At 38.8% G+C, this 24,582-nt stretch overlaps 1 protein-coding gene across 6 annotated transcripts in view; it reads right to left on the reverse strand.

Moving 5' to 3' along the window:
* Window positions 1–528: 528 nt before the first annotated feature.
* The window catches only part of WDR60 (WD repeat domain 60), a 264,691-nt gene continuing 240,637 nt past the window's right edge, over window positions 529–24,582 (reverse strand). For all 6 annotated transcript variants that reach the window (XM_033931587.1, XM_033931589.1, XM_033931585.1 and 3 more), the window contains 2 exons: window positions 22,318–22,541; window positions 529–1,404 (listed from right to left, as the gene is read on the reverse strand). In XM_033931587.1, the coding sequence (XP_033787478.1) occupies window positions 1,233–1,404; window positions 22,318–22,541 (396 nt within the window). In that variant the 3' untranslated portion in view covers window positions 529–1,232. The remainder of the gene's footprint in view (window positions 1,405–22,317; window positions 22,542–24,582) is intronic.

The following is a 24,582-nucleotide window of genomic DNA, read 5'->3' on the forward strand; positions in this document are numbered from 1 at the left end:
AACTGAAGTGGTATACATTTAGGTACAGTAGGTATTTTTCTATTCCTGGAGGGATCACGATTGCAAATAAAAGAGTTAAGGTGGGATTTTAATCTGGGTCCCGTGATTTAAAGCCACTGCGTTAACCACTAGGATGTCCCTCTGCTCTGCAAAGAAGTCTGTGTGGCCACTCTTCTAAGAATGCTGCCAGACAGATATTCTGGCCCCTGCTTTTTACCATTCATAGACGTTCCAGTTTGTAAAATGGCTGTTCATGCTGGATGTCCTCAGCACACAAACGTCCATCTCAAGTATTTAGAAACAGGAAAATACATGTGAGATGGATGTCCATTTTGAATGCTATGAACTGGATGTCTCTATTCCGACTTGAATGTCTTTTCAAAAATGCCCCTTTTTGTGTATCTAAGTAGGTGTATATTTGGTTTCTTAGGTGCCCCTTTATAAAATTACCCTCACAATGTTTAAAGAATATTGTCTTCCTGCAGCTTGAAAGATTTTACGAGACAAGAATCTTTGTATCTACTGAAACACAGTAACATCTTTTTATTTATACATAAGAATATATAGTACAATGTACAAGAAGTCATTTGTGCAACAGAATAATTTACAGTCAATTAAAAAAATTTCCACAATACCAAAATTTATTTCAAGCATTTAATACAATATTTTAATGGAAACTGCAGCTGGCAGATTTAACCTAGCTGATTACATGTAATGTTACGTGTAGTCAAGTAGGAGACCCAAGTTCAATCATGTAGAAGAGGCTTCCAAATTTGATTTAAAACAACTGCAAGTTAGATGGCAGCAGAACTCTCAGCTCTGAGAGCAAGATACAAGCCTCATTGCAAATGCACCTATGAAGATGGTTCTTGTTTTTCCTGAAACCTAAGTCATGTAGTGCTTGGAAATGGTTTTGCAATGATCTTGAATATTCCACTGTCACCAAAACAAATTATCCTGAATCATCAGTAGAAGTAATGTTCATTATTCCAAGAGAACATGAGTACAAGCTGTATGTGAATACAAGCTATTTCTTTGAAATATATTTTCATTCAAAGTCTTATCTTATCATGCCAGTAGAAACAGCTGAATTTTCTTAAAAATATAAGAACCCCCCAAAAATGTTAAATTGCACATATTTCAATCAGTTACAAGTATAGAAATAATTGGTATAAAAATCATATTGGATTGCTTTTAAAAACCTCAAAAGATAAAACATCATTTCTTTCTCTTTATACAGCTTCTTGCAAGATCCTGTGTAGCATTTTTTCTTCTTCTGGCTGAGATATTGCCCATCTTTTCTTTATGTATTGAATTTCCAGTAATCCAGATTCCTTCGCAAATGCTAGTCCCAGAAGGCCATTGGGTTTTTCTGGTTCACCCAAGACATCCATATCCATCACCCTGTACATAAGAACATTTTCTTATTAATGAGTGCTGGGCTAAGTGTATTTATACTACCTCAAACACAACTAGTTTTCAATTTTGATTTACTTATGCATATTATTTATTTGTTAAAAGTAGTCTTTTAAAATCTAATTTTTAATATTAGAAATTAGGGGGTTCTGAAGCCAAAGTCTTATATTTCTATAATGTTTGCATTGCCTTTTGCCTATCCATCGCCACTAAGCATGGAGGATCTGTTAAGTGTGGCACAACTAAATTTGTGCACAATTTCACCCATTTAATGACAGATTAAAACACATATAGCTAAGAATAGAGAAAGCAAATTGTATATCCCTCCTTCACATGACAACTTCGTTTGTCATTTGACACCTAATTCATTACCTTCTCCCCTACCTGCCTCTGTAAACTAGCTTTTCCTGCTCTATTCTCCTATCCTACCTATTGATGCAATACCTGCATCCACTGATTAACCTTTGTCCTCTCAAACTTGCAACCAAAATTATCAGCCCCTCATTTGCTGATGCCACCAAGCCTCCACCCTTACCTGCTGATGCTAGTAAGAAACTTACCCTTTGGGGCACAATCCCAAGTCTAGCTCTGTCCCTCATTAGCCTCTAACCATTAACTCTGATTAGCCTCACATTTTACCAACACTGCCTGCTTGTGCCAACTTAGACCCCTGCCCCCTCTCACTTGGTGATGCTGAGACTATCTGATCTCTCCCATTAACATCAAGTTCCCTCTCCCTCTCCCAATTCTTTTACTGATACAACCAATATCCCTTGACTTCCTGAATGCTAATGCTGGGAGGTCTTTCTCTCTCTCACACAACTGCTAAATTCTGTATTTACCTTTCTAACTGACATTGCCATATGCTGTCTTCTACTGATAGCTCATATTTCCATCCAACAAATACTACACTGGCGCTCAAATCCACTCCTTTCCCCTGTTGACATCTTCCAGCTTCAAAATCCCTTCTTGCTGATGTTTACCAATTCCAAACCCTCTTTCCTCATACTTCTTTCCTGCTTCCTCTAGTCCTGGGCTCTCTCCTGCCCTCTTTGCTGAAGTCTCCATGCCCTAGACCCCTCATTCTGTCTGCTATCTCCCAACCTTAGTTCTTTCTCCCACCAATATTTGGTAAACAAAACAGAGGCTAAGATCTGCAGAACAAGAAAAGTGAAAGAAAGAGCAGACCAATAGCTAAAGAATGATAAGAATATAATTTTTTTTTTAAATCCAAACTTTATTAGTGTATTAGTCATAGATACTATTTTTTTTCACTTGGCTTTTGGAGAGGGGTGGTATGGGGCAAGAGAGGCAATAAAGGAGGACAAGGCCATAGCAAAGAGACTGAATGAATTCTTTGCTTTGGTCCAGTGGCGTACCTAGCATATGTGACACCCGGGGCCCATCATTTTTTGACACCCCCCCCCCATCTATATGAAAAATATGATTTTTAGTAACAATCCACATATCGCACAAGAGTGTACCTACGAAAAGGCAGCATCTTAAACACTGCAGTGAGCACTAGAACACCAACACATACATTGTAAAACTAAACAAGCCAGATCCTGTACAGTCAATGCTATCAGAAAGCCATGTCCCTTTCATACACACAGATACACCCTCGCCTAATATGGAATAATCACAAACTAAAAATAGAAATATGTAGACAAAAGTTAAACTGAACCGCCAAGAAACCAGACTCTGCATAAAATGCAACACTACAACACCACAAAAACAGTAATACATGTCCTCTAATACTGTGCAAAATATAAAGACGGTAGATGTAAATTTGAAAAAACTGATACATAACAATCACCACTTTACAAAGTAACAAATAAAAATAAAACAAATAATGAGAAATAATAAAATACCATTTTATTGGACTAATCCCTGTAAGCTCGGGCCCCATCCCCGCAAACCACCTGATTCCATCCACACAAGCCTTGAATTGTTTTATATTGAACTTATTATATTAAAGTATAAAAAGAAACAATATTCTGTACAATTGTCAATTTATAAATCAGCGTCTTCTCCCCACTCTCTCTTCCCCATTTCCCTTCAGCGTCCTCAGCCCACTCTCTCTCCACTTTCCTTCAGCGCACGCACATAAAAACAAGCAAGTAATTTTATATCATTTTCATTCTGGGCCAGACAGGCAGCGATTGGCTGGCCCAGAACGTCCTCTCCGACGTCAGAATTGACGTCGGGTGCCAAGAGTTGGTTGGCCCGCGGGGAAGAGAAGCAGGGATGGAGAACTCAGCGCCGGCCTGTTCCCGATGGCGGCAACCTATTCCCCGGTGGATGGCCAGCTGTGCACCCCCTTGGGCATGCACCCAGGGCGGACGGCCCCCCATTGGTACATCACTGCTTTGGTCTTTACGGAAGATGTTGTAAGAAATCCACCTGTACCAGAAATAGTTTTCAAGAATGACAACGTGGAGGAGCTGAAAGAAATCTCGGTGAACCAGGAAATGTATTGAGCCAAACTGATAACTTAAAGAGTGATAATCCACCTGGGCTGGATGGTATATGCTCCAATGCACTGAAATAACTCAAACATTAAATTGCTATCTGCTGTTAGTGTTCTGTAACCTGTCTGTAATACCTGAAGTCTGGAGCACAGGCAATGTAACACCAATTTTTAAAAAGGGTTCCAGAATGCACATCCGGGAGGGGAAGGAGGGGGGTCTGGTATGATAATGAATTTTGGTATATTGATATGGGGTTCACGATAGATATTTTGTGTGTTGGACATTGTGATTGTTTAGGGGGGAGGGGAGATTAATTCTGAAATTGATATTAATAGAATATTAAGTGTGGTATTTGAGTATAAAATGTTGTATTTACTGTTACACTTATTGTAAGTTTTGAAAATAATAAAGAATTGGAAAAAAAAAAAAGGGTTCCAGGGTTAATCTGGGAAATTACATACAGGTAAGCCTGACTTCAGTGCTGGGCAAGATAGTGGAAACTAAAGCTGCCTGATTCACGGATTCGAATCGATTCACCAATTCACTTTGGCTGAATCGATTCAAATTGATTTGTTTTTTTAAAAAAACTGGTCTCACCAATTCAGCACAGTTCTTTCTTAGCCGTCGCCATCAATATGCACAGGCCCGCTAATGCTTTCTCTTTGTCTGAGTTATTCATTCTACTGTAAGTCCCTGCGCAGGCTTTCTCTCCCTGCCTCCATAATGCAGTTTGTTTTCTTGTGGGAGATTGGCCCCACCTACGCTGCACATAAGCCGGTAGTTTCTGTCTCTTCTCTTTCAGGGCTTAGCTTCAGCGTCTCCCAGAAGCAACAATATAAATCTGCTGCTGCCCTTCCTCCCACTTTGATTACTGTAACAAAACAGAGCTCAGGGCTTTCTTTTCCAGTTTGCACCTCGGTGACTCATTTACAGCCTTCGTTGCCTGTTGCTTTAAATTTACACAGAGCAGCAGAGCCGGCTACAGTTAATAGACTCATCACTGCCTGTCTTTCTTTCGGTGCAGCACTTTATGCACAAAAGAGGGTTTGCAGAGAAGACTGGTGAAAAACTGGAAAGGTAAAGAGGAGGGGGTTAAAAATAGGGGTAAGAGAGGTAAGTGGGAGAAGAAGACCAGATAATCACTATGTGAGAATGTTCCACAAATCCATCCATCACCTTTTCCCCATTTGAAAACTCAGTCAGGATTTAAGTATTAATGTAAAAGCAGGAGAGAAAGCAGAAAAAGGATAAGTGCAAAAAGATGAACAGAATAAAAGTTAAAAAAAAAAATTGTGACAGAAAAGAAGTGGGACCTGGGGCAAGGAGCAGGAAATAAATATCTAAGAAAGAATCAGAGCGGAAAGGAAATGTAACAAAATTTTAAAAAATGAATCCATAAGGAAAAAGTTAAAATAAAAAGACTAACATGAAGAAGAAGAAAATGAAGGTTTGAAAATATTTTTATTGAAATGCATATAGAGTTTGCTAAGTAGGAGGTGACTCCCTTTGAGTCTGCTGGGGCAGGTGTCTGGCTCTTTTGATGATTTGAAATGCTGGAACACTAGGAGGCAGGAGAGAAAGGATCCATTGAAAGCGCATAAGATATTTTGACAATATTTCTAGACACTAGATTTATTGGAAGCTGCCACATATCTGATAGTTCCCACAGCGGGAAATTCCAAAATGCAGTACTGCTACACACACTGTCGGTTCTACCCCCTCAAAAACAGGAAGTGACTTCAGAGAGGGGTGTGAAGACATCAGCATTGGCAGAATGTATAGCAGTGCGGCATTACAGAAGGTCCCTTGGCATCTTGTCCACTTTAGTGCCACTGCTGCACATCACAGAAAACAGCAATGGCGGAGGAAACAGGGCAGAAAATAGGTGTGATATGCTTATCAGGAGGGGTGGGGGGTGTATTGGGATGCCAAACATAGGCTACATAGTCAGATGATGAATTAGGATGGGGGAAGATAATAGCTTATAGAGGGAGAATGATAAACTAATATTTCCAAATAGAAACTAGAAAATGTAATTCATGTAATTCATTTTTCTAGCTAATTTTAAAGCTATGTTATCTTTGACATGATTATTACCTTGGTTAAATAAAATGTTGAAAATGCTTAAACTTAAAAAGCTGCATCATAGAAAGCGAATCAAAAAATCGATTCAGTTGGCCGAATCAAATCAAATATTTTTCCCCTGAATCGGACAGCACTAATGGAAACTATTATAAAGAATAAAATTATGAATAACATACACAAACATAGTTTAATGGGTCAGAGTTAACATGGGTTCAGCCAAGGGAAATCATGCCTCACTAATTTGCTTCATTTCTTTGAATGTGTGGATAAACGTGAGCCAGTTGATGTAGTGTATCTAGATGTTCAGTTTTCAACAAGGTTCCTCATGAGAGACACTTGAGAAAATGAAAAAGCCATGGCATAGGAGGCAATGTTCTGCTGTGAATTAGGAACTGGTTATTGAGCAGAAAAAAGAAGGTAGGATTAAATGGCCATTTTCTTCAACGGAGGAGGTAAATAATGGAGTGCTGCAGGTTTCTGTACTAGGACTGGTGCTATTTAACATATTTATAAATGATCTATAAATCAGAACAAGTGAAATGATTAAATTTGCAGATGACCTAAAACTATTCAAAGTTGTTAAAACCCATGCAGACTGAAGAAAAATTGCAGGAAGACCTTAGGAAATTAGAAGGCTGGGCATCTATAAATGACAGATGAAATTTAATATGGACAAATTCAAAGTGATGCATATTGAGAAGAATAATCCAAAACATAGTTACCAGATGCTAGGGTCCATCTTAGGAGTCAGCACCCAAGAAAAAGATTTAGGTGTCATTGTGGACAATACACTGAAATCTGCCTAGTGTGCAGTGGCGGTCCAAGAAAAGCAAACAGGATGCTAGAAATTACAGTGGAACCTCGTTTTGCGAGTAACCCGGTTTGCGAGTGTTTTGCAAGATGAACAAAACACTCTGTAAACTTTTGACTCGCAAACCGAGCACTGCCCCGATAAACAAGCACTTACAGTCCAGGAAGCACTGCTTCGGGGGATTTCTCTTCCGTCTTTTGGCCAGCCTTCCACGTCGGGTGCCTTCCGCAGGTTGGAGGACCTCTGTCTGGGCCTGCGCGGCTGGGTCCATCCCGCCTGCGTGTTGCATGTGACGCGCACAGCATCAATCATCAGCGTTGTGTGTGTCGTGCGCAGCGTGCAGGTGGGGCGGGGCTCGGGTGGGGGATCTCCAGCATGCGGGGGCATCCGACGTGGAGGGCTGGCCGGTGGATGGAGGAGGCATCCCTTTGAAGTGGCACTGTGGGGTTCTTCTTCGGATGACGGACGGAGGAGACAGCGCTGCAGCACCCGGCAGGTACAGACCCCAGGTTCTGGAACGAATCTTTGGTGTTGCCACTATTTTCTATGGGGAACTTTGCTTTGATAAACGAGCATTTTGGATTACGAGCATGCTCCTGGAACAGATTATGCTCGTAATCCAAGGTACCAATGTATTAGGAAAGAGATGGTAAATAAAATCAAGAATATTATAAGGCCTCTGTATCACACCATGGTGCAACCTCACCTTGAGTACTGCGTTCATTTCTGGTAACTGTATCTCAAAAAAGATATAGAGGAATTAGAAAAGGTTCAAAGAACAGCAGCAAAACTGATAAAGGGGATTGAACTCCTCTCATATGAGGAAAGGCTAATCAGGTTAGGGTTCTTCAACTTGGAAAAGAGATAGCTAAGAGGGAATATAATTGAGGTCTACAAAATCCTGAATGGTATAGAATAGGTAAAAATGAATTGATTTTTTACTCTTTCAAAAAGTACAAAGACTAGGGGGACACTTAATGAAATTACGAACCTTAAATGATGTTATATCTAATGGTAAACTGCTGGATTTTTCACAGTTTGGCCTTGATAAAAACAAAGTTATAAGTGGTTACAACTGAAGCAGGCTATTCAGGCAGGGTTCCCTGAATGGAAATCTCTTAATAATCAATTTAGTTTAGATTTCTTATGCTTTCAGGCAGATTTCCTGGGTCACCAGGCCGCGCAGTGGTATAAATTATTATCTGGCTATTTGAATAAGAAGCCAAAGACTGGACTTAGAGATATTTGGAGCATTGAGATTAAGCATCAAATTAATGCATCTCAATGGCCACGTATTTGGTCTTGAAGGATGAAATGTACAATGTCTGCGTCTATGAGGCAAACATGGTTTTTCCTGTTGCATAGAGCACTCTGGACCCCTGTTAGTTTACAAAAATTGGATTGCTCTAAGTCTAATAGATGTTGGCATTGTCATCTCGATGCTGGAACTTTAGATCATTTAATGTTTTATTGTCCATTCATTAAGGCTTTTTGGCAGTTTATTTGGGATCAAATAAATTGCTTGTTAGAAAATCATGTAGCATTGTCATATGACACAATTTTATTTGGCATGTCTATGAGAGCTAAATGTCAAATATCTGCTAATAACAAGCTTTTGATGATATTGACAGGAGTTGCCATTCAACAAATAATATATAATTGGAAGGATTGTAAAAGACTGAATTATTGTTTCTGGTGGAATTCAGTTTGTCATGTGTATAAAATGGATAGAGCGTTGGCAGTTCAAAAAGGATACTATAAAAAATTTAAGGATGTGTGGAGGCCATTAATAAACTATTATAATGAATAATTTACACTTTTCCCAATTTAATATACATATGGATTTGGGGGTGGGTTTTGGATTTCCCACTAATAATATATGTGGTATATATTAGTTGTATATGAATTTGGGAGGGGGGTGAGGGTTAAATCTTCTTTCTGAATGATGTAGATTTTCAAGTGATGTATTTTAATTGTTTGATATGTAATGTACACTTGATGTAAATGATAAAATGAATAAAGAATTACAAAAAAAAAAAAAAAGAAAGAAATTACATGGGAATACCATTAAGACAAATAGGAAGAAATATTTTTCACTCAATGAATAGTTAAGCTCTGGAACTTGTTGCCAGAGGCTGTGGTAACAGTGGTCAGCATAGCTGGGTTTAAAAAAGGTTTGGACAAGTTCCTGGAGGGAAAGTCCATAGTTTGCTAGCATGAAATGTTGCTACTATTTGGGTTTCTGCTAGGTATTTGTGATCTGGATTGGTAACAGTTGGAAACAGGATGGAAGAATTAGGTTCTTACCTTGATAATCCTCTTTTCTGTAGAACAGCATACAATTCCTTACCCTTTTCCCTTTATGCTGCTTAAGTCCTGTTTGTTAAGTGTATGTTGCTTGTAATGTTTCCCTGAAAGTTGTATGGATTTTTAGCTATGTACATCGCTTAGAAATATGATTAAGCGATTAATCAAATTTTAAATAAAACTTGAAACTTGTACCCCAACTCGCAAGATGGTTTGTAAAAGACATCAATCATTTTTCACAGCTCTGCTTCTTTGTCTCCCAGGGCAGCACCCTCTCTTTTCAGTCCGTACCAAAGCAAGTGATAACCCCTATAAAAGATAAAATAATAACAAGGAGGGGTTCGGGGACTCCCCAATAATGTTAACTTTGCTCTGCATTGTATTTATTGAATTTGATGTACAAAGCTATTAATATAATAGCTCTGCCCTACAATAGGAACAAAAAACAGTAAACAAACATTGCAATTGTAAAACTAAGATCTAGATTCACTAAGCTCACCGATTGTGTCCCAACCAGTTTGCGAGCCTTCTCCGACCCAATTCACTAACCTTCTGCCTGATCCAATCCGCACCCGATCTAATCCGCACATGCAAATGAGGGGAAATAGCATGTATAAGTAGGAAGGCAGCAATTCACTAAACAGAAGGAAAACCAATTGGGTTTGCGATCCAAAATGAAGCGACTGCTAAGGACCAGTCGCTTACGATCCCTGCTGACTCTCCTGTTTTTTGCCGCCCTGAAATCCCAATTTGTCCCTGCCGATTCTCCTGCTATCTGCTGCCCTGTGAGCTCGTGGTTTTAACCCGCAGGTTAAAAGCGTGTTCTATTCCATAATCTGGCTGCAGCGTGTTATGTTACATAATCTTAGCTAAAGCATGTTCTGTTCCACTGAAATGTCCACGCAAGTACACTGCTGCCACCCCTCCCCCTTTGTTTTGACCTTGCTTGTGCGGAAGCAAGCGCATGCGCGGATCACATCTACAGCCAACGAGGATGGTCTGTGCATGCATCTCGATCGCTCTACAGGGAATATGGGATCGGTGTAGGGCATGCATCCAATCACAACATTTGCATGCAGAGTCTGTTGTGAATCGGTCACCCAGCAAGACTCGGCCACGGATTGCCCAACAATGGTGAATTTAGTGAATCTAGGCCTAAAGGTGGAACCAATTCACCACCTACCTGTACGTAATCAGCACTAACACTTGTTTAGCTCTGTGAAAGCAGTGTGCAGTGAACTTGAACCCACTCCCTTACAATAATTTTCATTTCTTCTCTTTTAGCTGCCATGAGCCAAGCCACTGGAAATTCAGTCCAGACTATTATTCAATGCAGGCTTTATCCAAGACTGTATTATATGCCACTTGGAGTTTAACTGTAACAGTTTAGGTAGTAAGTTCTCTAAAAACTGTACAGTGTCTCCCCCTTCAAGATTTTCAGCCAGTCCAAGCACTCTGATGTTCTTCCTTTTCCCCCGATTCTCCAAATCTATCAGCTGATTTTTCAAGCTTTCTACATTTTGTCTTTCACTGTCACACTTTTGTGTGACAGTTTCCAGCAGTTCAATTCTCTCCTCAATCACAGACATCCTCTGCCTGTCAGTCTGGATCTCCTGCCTCAGACCCAGCACCTCCTCCTTTACCTCAGAAATTTTGCCAGCGTTGTCTGTCAGCATTAATTTAATTTTAAATAGCTCTGCCATTATATCTGCTTTATCTGAGAATTCTTCTGTTTCCAACGGGATCGGGACACTCAACGGCGACACCGGAGTCACTTTAGATCTTTTTGCCGATACACCGGAAGTGCACGGCTTCTCCGATTTGCCTTGCCTTGTGGTAGCCATTTCAGAAGTTATTTTTTGTTTTTATAACGCAGGTGAGCGATTCTTAGCAGCTGTTTCCTTTCCTTTAGTTGTCTGAGTTCAGGGAGCTCTGTTGCTATGCTACTAATTACTAACCATCCTGAATAACAATAATTGATTAATATGAGGAAATAAATATAGGATATTACATATTTCAAAAGGGATTATTAATAAAATAGGAAATAATTTTAGACTTTTATTAATAAATATGAAAATATATATTTTATTCAAATATTTATTTATATTGAATTTATCATGATTGATTTTTAAATGAGAATGTTATAAATAAATTGGTTAGATGCTAATATTAGTAATATATTAACGCTATGAATGAATATATTTAAATTAACAATGAATATTTAATATACATGGAATTATAGTTAAAATTGAAAATGTTAACAAAATATTAAGATAGGATATATATTACTTTGAAAGGAAGATATATTTATAATTTATATGAATTAATTAAGTATGATTCTTAATATAATGATATATTTTACCTAGATACTAATTGATATGAAATATAAAAATTATTAAAGGGTTAAGTCTGGGAATTGGGTTTTTTAAAGAAGAGATAATTACTAAGGAGATAAAGATTTTTAAGATACTATTATTTATATGAATAACTTATATGAATGAAAATTTATTTGAATAGTTATATTTGAATTCATTATAGATAATTTTATGTTATTTGCTACAATGAAATATTAATATTAATGATAATAATTATTAATTGAATGATTGAATATGTATGGATAGAAATAATGAAATATTAAATATGAGGGGGAAAAAGAATAGCTGAATTTTTGAGAGATATTAATTCAATATGGAGGGATATTAGTTGTCTGGGGAAGGAGGTTTAGGGTCTGCTATACCAATGTGTGTTCCAGATCAGACAATGATTATGGGGGGCAGGGGAGGGAGCATAGAGAGAGGGAGGGGGGTTCACAGTAATAATATATTGATGAGGATTGAAAATGTGATAAATGTAAAATTTGAATTTTTCTTTTATAATCTTATTTTAGGGGGGGGAAAGGGATGGGGGAATTGGATAAATGAATTATATTTACTTAATGTGCTGAGGTCTGGTCATCTTTTTTATTTTAGAAATATTTGCCAAAATTTAATTATAAAATTGATGGATATAAAAATTTATTCTATTAACGTCAATGGTTTAAATCATCCTATTAAGAGAAAGAAAGTACTAACGTTCCTTAAAAAGCAAAATGCGGACATATATTTTATTCAAGAGTCGCACCTTTCTGATATTGAATCTAAAAAGTTATCTGGGGGTTGGATTTCTAAATGCTTCTTTGCACCTGCAATGGGGAAAAAAGCTGGGGTTGCTGTCCTGATAAATAGGAAGTGCAATGCTGATTTCAAATTAATAAAGTATGATCCTTTAGGAAGATGGGTGCATATCAAAATGGTTCTGGGAAATACAACCCTGGATTTATTAAATTTATATGCTCCTAATTCGAATCAAATGGAGTTTTTCAAACAAGTTCAACAATTACTGTTACCACTGACTACTTCTAATTTAATCGTAGCAGGGGATTTCAATGCTGTAATGGATCCAATTTTGGATAAGAGACCAAGTAGAATTATGAAATCGTTAGGTTTAGATAATTTGGTTCAATCTTGTAATTTAGTTGATATTTGGCGTATTCTTCATTTTAATGATCAGGAATTCTCTTTTTGTTCTCAGGTCCATAAATCTTTCTCACAAATTGATTATATATTTGTGTCTAATAATATAGCGCAGCGAGTGATGAATGCAGTTATTGATCCCATTATAATTTCAGATCATGCTGGTGTGTGGATTGACTTTAAGAATAATGATATAGTACATTTCGATCCAATTTGGAGATTTGATAATGCTTTACTTGCGGACTCGAACTTTCTGGAAGATTTTAAATTAAAGATGAATGAATTTTTTCAAATAAATAATTCGGACAATATTAATGCTGAGATTTTGTGGGACGCATTTAAAGCAACAATAAGAGGAAATATTATTTCATATTCAGCATTTATCAAAAAACAACTTAAAAAACAATATGTTGATCTGGAAAACCAAATTAAAGTATTAGAAAATAAATTAATTAAGAACTGGGAACATAATACATTACAAAGTTTATTAAAAATAAAAGCGAAATATAATGAGATTTCTTCTCAATTTGTGAGGAAAGATATCTTCTATAAGCAAGTTCAGTACTATGGTAATTCAAACAAAGCTGGAAGATTATTAGCTAATTTTCTTAAAGCAAAAAAAAGGAAATCTAAGATTATTGCAATTAAAGATACACAAGGCAACATACACACTAACACCAAAGATATTTTAATACAATTTCTTGATTTTTATAAAGATTTATATTCTTCTGAATCTTATGAAAATAAAGAACAAGAGGGATTAAATTTCTTAAACTCATTTATTGGACCAAATGTTCCGGATCATATAAAACGAAGTTTAGAAGATCCTATATCTTTAAAAGAAATAGAATCAGCATTGAAGTCTCTTAGAGTTGGATCCGCTCCGGGTGGTGATGGATATACTGTTGAATTCTATAAAACATTTCAAAATATCATCTTACCATATTTATTAAATTTGTATCAATATCAAATAAATAATGGGAATATATCAGGTACTATGGCTGATTCGGTAATTATTGTCTTACCAAAACCAAACAAGGATCCTACCTTGGTTTCAAACTACAGGCCTATCTCTTTATTAAATGTAGATGGTAAGTTGATTGCTAAAGTATTAGCAATAAATTGGCAAAAGCTCTTCCTTTTATTATTGACGTACACCAAACAGGATTTATTGCTAAAAGACACTCATCAAACAATACTAGATTAGCATTCCACTCTTTAAATTTAGTGAAAAATATGAATGATCCAGCTTTTATGCTATCTTTAGATGCAGAAAAAGCATTTGATAGAGTGGAATGGAGTTATATGTATCAAGCTCTGGAATGGTTTGGAATAGGCCCCGGTTTTATTAAAATGATTCAGACATTGTATAGCTCTCCTGGTGCAAGATTATATATTAATAACAATTTATCAGATAGATTTAAGTTGAGTAGGGGAGTTAGACAAGGATGTCCTTTGCCCCCCTTACTTTTTGAAATTGTTTTAGAATCCTTATTAATTGCAATTAATCAAACTAAGGAGATAAAGGGAATCCCATTTTTTTACTGGGAATTTAAACTTTCTGCATATGCAGATGATATATTATTATATTTAAGAGAACCGGGGAATACTGTTCCAAGTTTACTTAATCTTCTAGAGAAATTTGGGAAATTTTCTGGATATAAAATTAATTGGAGTAAATTGGAAATTCTTCCAATTAATGTTCACTGTACCAAAGGATTGTTTGATTCATATTCATTTATTTGGAAAGAAGAAGGATTAAAATATTTAGGTATTATTATCAAAAATACAATTGAAGATACAGTAAAAGAAAATGAAAAACTTTTATTAAAAAAAATAACAGAAATGTGTGAGCAATGGAATCCTTTACATCTTTCTTGGTGGGGAAGAGTCCAAACAATTAAAATGATGATATTGCCTGTGGTTTGTTATCAAATGAGTATGATACCAATAATTTTTCAGGGGTCATTTTATAAAAAGTTAAACAATATTCTTACAAAATTTGTTTGGTTTGGGAAAAGACCCAGAATTGCTTTAGTATCTTTACAAAGACCAATTGTGGAGGGAGGGGTAAATTTTCCAAATTTTTATAGGTACCATCAAGCCTATATTCTAAGACAGGGTATGTATTGGATCCTCCCAGATCTCATGGAGAATGTACCAGATTACCTATATCTAGAATGGCGGCTCCTGTTCCCACTACATCCAGAACATCTAATTAGTATAAACATGCCAAGAAGATATAAGGATAACAGAATTTTATTGGATACTTGGAAGACGTTAAGATATGTTAGTAATCTATCACCAGAACCAATTGCTAAATCATTAAATCAATCAATTTGGGTAAACTCCAGGATCAAGATTGGCGGATACAAAATCGTCTGGAAACAATGGATAATTGCAGGTATACGAACATTGAATGATGTTATTTCAGAAGGAGCAATGCTTAGTTTTTCACAATTGCAACATAAATTTGGATTAAATAAAACACAATATTTTAAATGGTTGCAATTGAAGCAAGCTATTCAGGCAGGGTTCCCTGAATGGAAAGCTCTTAATACTCAATATAGTCTGCAGGTTCTATGTTTCCAGGCGGATTTTTTGGGTCACCAAGCCGCAAAATGGTATAAATTGTTAAATGGATTTTTAAACAAAAAAAAGAAAACTGGACTTAGGGATATTTGGAGTATTGAGATTGGTCAGACAATTTCTGAATCTCAATGGCCACGATTTTGGTCCTGGAGATTAAGATCTACAAAGTCAGCATCTATGAGTCAAACTTGGTTGTTTTTGTTACATAGAACTTTATGGACCCCTACGCGTTTACAAAAAATAGATAGTACTAGATCTAATAGATGCTGGCATTGCAGAGTAGAAGTCGGGACATTAGATCACTTAATTTTTTTTTGTCTCTGTATAAATGCATTTTGGAAACCAATTTGGCCCCAAATTAATGAATTACTAGAAAATCATGTAGGACTCTCATATGATACTATACTATTTGGTACAGCAATGAGAACTCAGAGTCTGATTTCAGCAAACAATAACAAACTATTATTAATATTGACAGGGGTCGCCATGCAACAAATAACTCAAAATTGGAAGGACTACACCAAATTAAATTTTACATTTTGGTGGAATTCAGTCTGTCATATATACAAAATGGAAAAAACAATAGCATTACAACAGGGAAATATTCATAATTTTAAGAAAATTTGGGAACCATTGACTCGATATTCCAATGATCAGGTTTCATAGCACATTAGTAATGGATATATTAGATTGGGGAAGGGTGGGAATGTATATTATATGGATTTAAGAAATGAAGAAAGGGGAGGGTTATATTTTATGTGATAAGATGAATTACTTGTAATCACAATTTTTCATGTATTAATTGAAGTTTATGTAAAATTAAATTATTGTAAGAATGAAAAATGTATAAATAAAATATTTAAAAAAAAAACCCACCCCACAAGGGGTTAAAAGTGCAATAAATACAATTTTCCACAAATAAGACAAAATCAGTGAAGCTCCAATAAACCGCAGTCAATGTGTGATGCAGACCCAACGGTTCATGTTCTGACTGAAAAAGCCTTTTGAGGTCTGGATTGTAATAATGGCAATATGCACAAGAATGTAAAATGAGTTCCAAGTATAAAAATGTAAAAGGATAAAATCATGGGAGAAAACGGCAAACTCATAGATCTCAAGCACATCTTTCCTCTCTTTCTGTGAAACAATTGGGTGCACTTTTTGTTGCTGACCTTTGTCCAATTTGTAACAGCCTTTGCACAATCGCTCTGACCTTGGCCGCCTTCTTTTGTCTTCCCACCAGAAAGTCCAAGAAGAGGTCCCAGAGTGGGTGATAAAACTCAAGCTTGCAGTCCTCTCAAATTATGTCCAGCACCCACTGGTCTGAAGAAATCGTCGCCCAAGTCTCCTAGAACTCTGAAAGTCTTCCTCCTGTGTAGGGGAGCTCAGAGGCTCATCTGCCAACATTGGGACTTCTTAGAATTGACTGCTGAGTGTGAGACAGATGTCTGAGCTCTCCTGGAGATACCTTTGTCTAGATCAGGGGTGCCCACACTTTTTGGGCTTGCGAGCTACTTTTTAAATGACCAAGTCAAAATGATCTACCAACAATAAAATTAAAAAAAACCACAAAGCACACTGTATGCATAGAAAATGTTAATCATCATTCCTATTTCAGGGTTTTTCAAAGAGGTCAAAGCAGATGACTCTAAGCACTATCACCTCAGTAACAACCATACAAAAATAGACAAATATACCCCCTCCCTTTTTACTAAACCACGATAGCAGTTTTTAGCGCAGGGAGCTGCGCTGAATGCCCAGCGCTGCTCTCGACACTCATAGGCTCCCTGCGCTAAAATCCTCTATTGCGGTTTAGTAAAAGGGGACCTTAGTGTAAAATATAGACAGCAGATATAAATTCAGACACATTTTGATCACTAAATTTAAAATAAAATCATTTTCCCTACCTTGTCTGGTGTCATGAGTCTCTGGTTGCACTTTCTTCTTCTGACTGTGCATACAATCTTTCTTCCCTTCTTTTAGCCTGTATGCTTCTTCTCCTCCAGACCTCATTCCTTCCCCCCAACTTTTCCTTCCTCTTCCCTGCCCTTTCTTTCTCTCTGCCTCCCTTTCATTTTTTTCTGTTTCTCTTCTTTCCTTCTGTCTCCCTGCCTGCCCTTTTTCTTTCTTTCTCCCTGCCCTCCCCCAAGCCACTGCCACTGCCATTACTATCGGGGACCAGGACCCAAACGCCACCAATAACAGGCCCCAAGCTCTCCCTGCTTCGGCCAACCAGCATTCCTCTCCCCGACGTCAATTCTGCCGTCGGGAAGAGGAAGGCTGATCAGCCCAAGATCGTGATCAACCTATTGGGGGAAATGCTGCCGGGTCCTGCCTTCGCGGAAACAGAAAGTAGGCAGGACCCGGCAGGAAGAAGAACAAATGCTTCACTAACCTGTCTCCCGTATTAGCCCGTAGCAAACGCTTGCTTCAGGGCTCTCAACATGTGCGTGCAGGCTTCCCTTCTCCCCCCCCCCTCCCCGGACATAACTTCCGGTTTCGGAGGGAAGAGAAGAGAAGCCTGTACGCACACGTTAGAGCCCGGAGCATAAGTTCGCTAGGGGCTGAAATATCCAAGCCGGTTTTTTTTTTTTTTGGGGGGGGGGGTTTAATGTTCAGCAGCAGCAGATGACAGCTGGGCGGACCGCCCAGCTAAAAAGCCCTAGGGAGAACACTGGAGAGGAAGGCTGATCGGCCCGTAGATCAGGACGGCAACACGAGTGCGATCGACTCGAGTTGCCTTCCTGAGCTACTGGTCGATCGCGATCGACGCGTTGGGCACCCCTGGTCTAGATTATTGAAAGAACCTTTGTGATGAGGATCCTGGAAACACATAAGAACATAATGCAATCTTTTGTAGTCACAAAAGGAACCATGATTGGAATTGCCTGATTCTCATAGTTTATTCTCTGGCAAGGATTTGGGATGATGATCCATTACACTTGTCATCAGGTCATCCAGTCCTTTGCCAAAGAACATTTGCCCCTTATAGGGGAATCTGCTCAAAGTAGCTTTAGATGCCAAATCTCCTGCCCACTGCCTGATCCAGAGCATTCTGTAGGCCGAGATTGTATAAACTGAGACTGTACTTTGAGCATATTGTAGATAGCTTCAGCCACATAATCCATCCCTGTCAGGATGACAGGGGGGCAAACCACCTCCTCCGCCCCTGGATTTGAGCGTATTTTGTGGCAGGCTCACACCACAAAAGATGCTGTGGCTGCTGCCTTAAGACCTAAAACCAGAGCCTCATATTGTCTTTTAAGTACCATATCCACTCTGCAATCCTGCGTATCCTTCAGGATTATGCCTCCTTCACTAAGCAGCGAAGTCTATTTAGTAGCCTGCGCACTTTAGGTGGTGTAAACAATTGCTGAAGCCATGAGATACAATTTTGTCATCATCCTCACTCCCGTTAAGGGACCTTCTGGTATATCCCAGTGCTCCATTATCATCCTGGTAATCTCTGGGTGAGAAGAGAAACATGTGGACTGTGATTTGGTACTGCATAACAGTGAAAGCTGAATGGCCGAGACTTGCGAGGCCTCTAGATCCAACTTCCACAAAGAAACTGTAATACTTCAATTAAATTCAGCAGTTTGAAAAGTCTTCTCACCGTCGAATCCTCTCCCTGGTATAGGGTTGTCACTTATTCCTGGCTTTCCACCCCAAACTGTGAACAAAATCCTCCAAAAAAGATGTTTTCTTGGAAAGCAATGGCATAATGTTCGACCCAAATCTTTCAAGTCCTTTTTTGACTGGACATCTGGTTCCTGCAGCTCAACAGATTATGAAGGGGTTTCACCCTGAGGAGATAACCTTCTCTGTGTACCTCCCTGCTAACACCCTGTAGGTGTTTGTTTATATTTTTGGTAGGCTACATACATCAGGGTCACAAAATTGGGGGTCAAAGACCTGAACTGGATTCTTTGGGCACCTCTGCTGGTCTAATGTCTCCTCCTCTCAGGGTCAGTTGCTTCCACATGGCAATGCTTCACCAGTGATTAGTAGTTGCAGTTCAGGGGCTCTAACAGCATTTTGAAACCCATCTCTTGCTCTTTCTGCAACTCATGACCCGCCTCCTCACATGCCCCATGGCACATAGTACATGGCTCCTCAGGCACCCATCCAGTACAAACTTGGCATGATATACAGTTAAAACCATCTGAGGAGGCTTTTAAAATAAAATCAGGAAATTCAAGATAGCTGCCATGGCAGCATTTTGGCGCTTAAAAAAACATCCTGTGGGAGCAAAACTAAAAGTTCAAAAACATTGAAAATAGGATTTTAGAGGTGGTGGACCCTTGAAAACCTTAGTTTTGCCAATTTCTGACTCACCCCGATTTTCCCATAGACAATAATGGGCTGTACTCACAGATCTGCCATGTGCTGAGCCTGCATCAGCTTCTTACTGTAGCTAGAAATGGAGAAGTAATCTCTGCCTCAGACAAGCAAGGGTGGCTCCAGTGGCTTGCCTCTTCAGTCTGCCTTTTATTCAGGTTCCAAAACCTGAAACCCTCAACCCACATGATTCTTGGGGGGGGGGGGGGGGGGGCGGGGGATACCGCTGACCTCTGCCAAGCCTCCTGGCCAGCTGCAGGATCTAATCAGCCTGCACGCAAGTACCTGACTCTGCAAGGGCAATCAATACTCCCACAGAACCTACTCCAGAGTTCCAAGTGTTAGAGCAGGCTGGCCAGGCAGGTGCTTTTGTATAAGTGTGGTACTCCTGGATTCAGACCCTAACGTCCGATTCTTTTCCCAGGCAGAGCTGACCCAGGACTACAGGGAATCTCTTAGCACAGGGATGCCTAAAAAATGATCAGATTAATGCCTGAAAATAACAAATCTAATGCAGAGCAGAGGAAAAGACACCTGTTCAACTCACTTTTAGAAGTTAAGACTGAGGAGAGAGGGCACTGAGGAGAGAGGGTCCATGGAGGCAAGGAGGCAGCGCTGAGAAAAATGATTGATGAGTTTCCACAAACCAACTCGCAAGTATACAACCCATCTTTAAGGAATCTTAAGCTGTTTGCACAGGAAATTGGGCTAGATGGACCTAGTCTGACCCAGAATGACTATTCTTATGTTCTTAATGACCGAGTTTCCTTCCAGGAAATACAGAGAAGTAAGTCTTGAAGCAATTTGGCTCTTGTGAAAGTAGCCCATAGTGGATTCAATCCCCATGAAATGGTGAGAAAACTGTTGCTTCTTGAATCTGGAAACCTTCTGGACCCTGTATACAGAATCAACTTCTTGTTTATAGACGAAACAGAGATAGGTATCTACCAGATTCTTATCTGTGCCTCTTTGTGTGAATGGGCACTGTCATAACATATATGAAGTTGATGAGAAAAAATAAAGGAAACTTAAAAACATATCCGCAACTAAATAGTGGCATTTACACAAGCATATCACTTCCACGTATAAATACTTATTTTGTAAAGCAGCTATTTACACATGGATTTCCACACCATGTAGAGATTTTAAGGAGGCAAGATCAGGAGGGGACCACAATCTACGCAAGTATTTTTAATTTTACACAGAGAATACATGTGTATGGAGAAAACCTTTCTTGCTGGGATTATTTACACTTACTCAAAGGTGCATATAGGTTGGTTTTTTTTTTTTTTAAAGGGTTCATTTTGGCCAGGGTTTTACATGAGGGATTAAGGGAGTTAGTCTTCTTTATCCCAAGTATTCTATGTCCACCTTCAAAATAAATCAAGTTAAAATTGTGGCCTTGCTACTTAATTGGTTGACAAGTTACCAATCTAATGTTTTGAAATCTTCACTTCCATGGGTGTATGCTGACAATTCCATGTGGAAGCACTCAGGTTTGTGCCATTCACATTTTTTCAATGTGTACCTTTGTAAAACGGCTGCTGCCAATGTGCATGCCAGCAGATACATATATACTTTTGCAGGTATTTTAGAAAATGCTCAGTGTCAGTTGATACTTTTCTAAAATACTACTGAAGTCACTAGGCCCCAACCTGGACATTTCATTCCCACTCTTTAAGTTATGTGTGAAATAAAGCTAATAATAACCCAGATTTTCTGAAATTTCTAAATCTGTTATGCTTTTCAGCTGCAACAGTTTCATATTTGAATATTAAACGCACTATACTCCGCTAAGGAGGGAATTCATCAAGGGGTGCTAACTGATTTAGCATGTGCTAAATGCTAAGACACTCACGGGAATATAAAGGGTGTCTTAGCATTTAGCACACGCTAATCATTAGCGTGCAGTAAGGGCCCCTTTTACAAAGCCACAATAGCGATGCTGCTGCAGTAAATGCACCGGAGCCCATTCAATTCCTATAGGCTTCAGTATATTTACCATGGCAGCATCACTATTGTGGCTTTGTAAAAGGGGCCCTAAATCAGTACCCAATGTACAAATTGCTCCTGTTAATAGATACAGTACCTTAACTGAAGCCATTTAAATCTTTGGGAAACTCATAATATAAATTTTAATTTTATCTCATGGAAAGATTATATGTTATTTTAATACCTGACCAAGTTTATATTCTTGGGTTTTGTCACCTTGGCCAAATAATGCACAAATGCCCACTTTAAATATTAGATTGTATCACAGATGCATTTGGTGGTATTTTTCTATTCAATTTTCACTGAACTGTCCAATTTCCAGAATGTTCTACAGGTCAATATTAATACAGAATTTTTCCTAATGGTTTTAGGAACCATCCTTACAAAATGACAAGAAAAGACTTTTTTCTTTTTCGACTTTCAAATATCAAGTAATACTCTCCAATTTTGTAATCACATTACAATTTGTCACAAGCTATCTGCATGGTGATATGGAAGAAACCTCTGGAGTCTGATGTTGACTTTTTACTTGCACATTTTAAATTTATGGGACTGGAGGGTGGTATACACAGTTTTCTTAATCCAGAAGAACACTTCTATAGATACTTCTATAGTCATGTGAAATTTAAGAAATGCATCTAATATTAAAATATTTTTATGCTGTTCTATGAACTAAATTGGCATAAATAAAACATGAACAAATATCACTACATTAATGGATGCAGAATTCTGCCAATTTTCATTTCTTCATAATACCCTTGCCTTCCCCTCCCCCCAATTATTTTCTTACTTATCTGACTGGATGGTTTCTTTGGCTGCAGGATGCAAATCACTTTCCAGTAAATCCCAAATGTAAATATTAGATGTGGCATCAAGTACAAAAAACACTGTAGGTCTTGTCAGAGCCCATCGCACTGTAACAATTGACTGGCCTTTTGTGCTATCATTCCACTGCATAATGGGATACTGCGCTGTCATGAAATGCAATCGTATGCTTCCATCTGAACATCCAACCTAAATCATAAAGCACAAAATCTTTAAGTACCTTGTTATTAAAGTTTGCTGTGATTGGCAAAAAAATAAGTAACAGTCAATGTAAGTGAACTCCAAAAATCAATCTGAGGAGCCCACAGCTTAGAAAGGCAATTACTAACATTCACCTTTTCATTAGCAATCACACCTTAATAACTCAAACAGCAAGATTTAACTCTTGAAAACTTTTGTAGACACACTTTAGTTTACCTTTGCTAGGATGGATATTGATCATGAGTAGACTGTCCATTTGCATATCACCATCTTATCTGTATCAGCTATATTGTTCATTTCAGGAGGCAATGTGTGACAGAGAAGCCCTGTCATGGAATGAAAAGAGAGGAAAAGGAGAGGGAAGATAGCAGGAAAGGTCCAGCAACTTTCCCTATCCCCCAAGAAATCAGAAAGAAATGGAGAAAAACTGTCCTTACTAGGAATTCCTGCCATCAGAGCTCTAGAAAATACATGGAGCTGGAACAAGCAGAAGTCTGGAGAAGGGGGGGAGGGAGAGGCAGGAAACAAAATTCAGAAAGCTGATCAAGCATATAGCTTGGAGAAGGCAGATGAGTAGGATTACCAGATTTTATTCATGTAAAATCTGGACCCATAGCCCGCCTCAGGCCCGCCCAGTTCTACCTGCCCCATTATGCCCAAGTCACTCCCCAGCCTCGCCCCTCAGTCCTGCCCCCCTCAACCTGTTCTCGTCATCGGGACTGCGTCGGGAAGGCATCTGCATATGCGCGGATGCAACATGATGATGTCACACGCATGCACCTTTTTGGAGATGATACCAAGGTTTGTAGCAGAGTGGACACCCTAGAGGGATTGAAAACATAAAAAAGGGTCTGCAAAAGTTAGAAGAATGGTCTAACATCCGGCAAGTAAAATTCAATGCGAAGAAGTGCAGAGTGATGCATTTGGGGGGCAGAAATCTGAGGGAGTGGCTGATAAGTGCAGACGGAGAGAGGAAGCTTGGGGTGATTGTGTCTGAGGATCTAAATAGTATGATAAGGCAGTGGCTATAGCCAGAAGGATGCTAGGCTGTACAGAAAGATGAATAACCAGCAGAAGAAGAGAGGTGTTGGTACCCTTGTATAGATCATTGGCGAGGCCACACTTGGAGTATTGTATTCAGTGTTGGAGGCTGTATCTGGCGAAGGATATAAAAGACTTGAAACAGTCCAGAGGAAGATAACAAAAATGATAGGGATTTGAACCAAAAGAAGTATGATAAGAGATTGGAAGACCTAACATGTATACTCTAGAGGAGAGGAGGGCAGAAGAGATACGATACAAACGTTTAAATACGTTTGTCCAGGTTTTGGAAAGCCCCGATGAGCTCCAGCCACATCTTGAGGGCATCTGAGCATTTGCAGATGAAGTCACACACATCCACGCATGCTCCAGGCCCTCCAGATGTGGACGGAGCTTGTTGGGGAAGAAGAGAGGAGGTTTGGGGGGGTGGGGGCTGAACTGGGAAGGGCTAGAGTGGAATGGGGTGGAGCCAAAGGAGGGACTGGGCTGATCTGGGGCGGAATGAAGTGGGGTCAGAGGCAGAGCAGGGCGGGGCCATGTGTCCATATTTTTGCGGCCCAAAAATGGTGACCATACCTCTGTAACCCTGGTCCTTCTCACATACAGTCTCAGGGCATCAGTCAGCTCTTCGGTTTGGTTACCTGTGACCAGGGCTTATAAAAATAATTTATTTGGAACAGTTTTTAAGTCTCTGAGCTTTATTTATTTATTTATTCAATTTTCTAAACCGTTCTTCCAGGGGAGCTCAGAACGGTTTACATGAATTTATTCAGGTACTCAAGCATTTTCCTTATCTGTCCTGGTGGGTTCACAATCTATCTAATGTACATGGGGCAATGGGGGGATTAAGTTAGCTGGGTATAGGCCAGGCCCAGATTTAATCCAGAAGGCCAAAGGATTACTTTCCCAGATTCAATCATCATACTCAAGTCCTGATGCTTAAAACTTACCGTGCCTTTAATGTTCATTGCTAAACCAGCTCTAACTG

This window comes from Geotrypetes seraphini, chromosome 2 (genome assembly GCF_902459505.1).
Source record: "Geotrypetes seraphini chromosome 2, aGeoSer1.1, whole genome shotgun sequence".
NCBI lineage: Eukaryota > Metazoa > Chordata > Amphibia > Gymnophiona > Dermophiidae > Geotrypetes > Geotrypetes seraphini.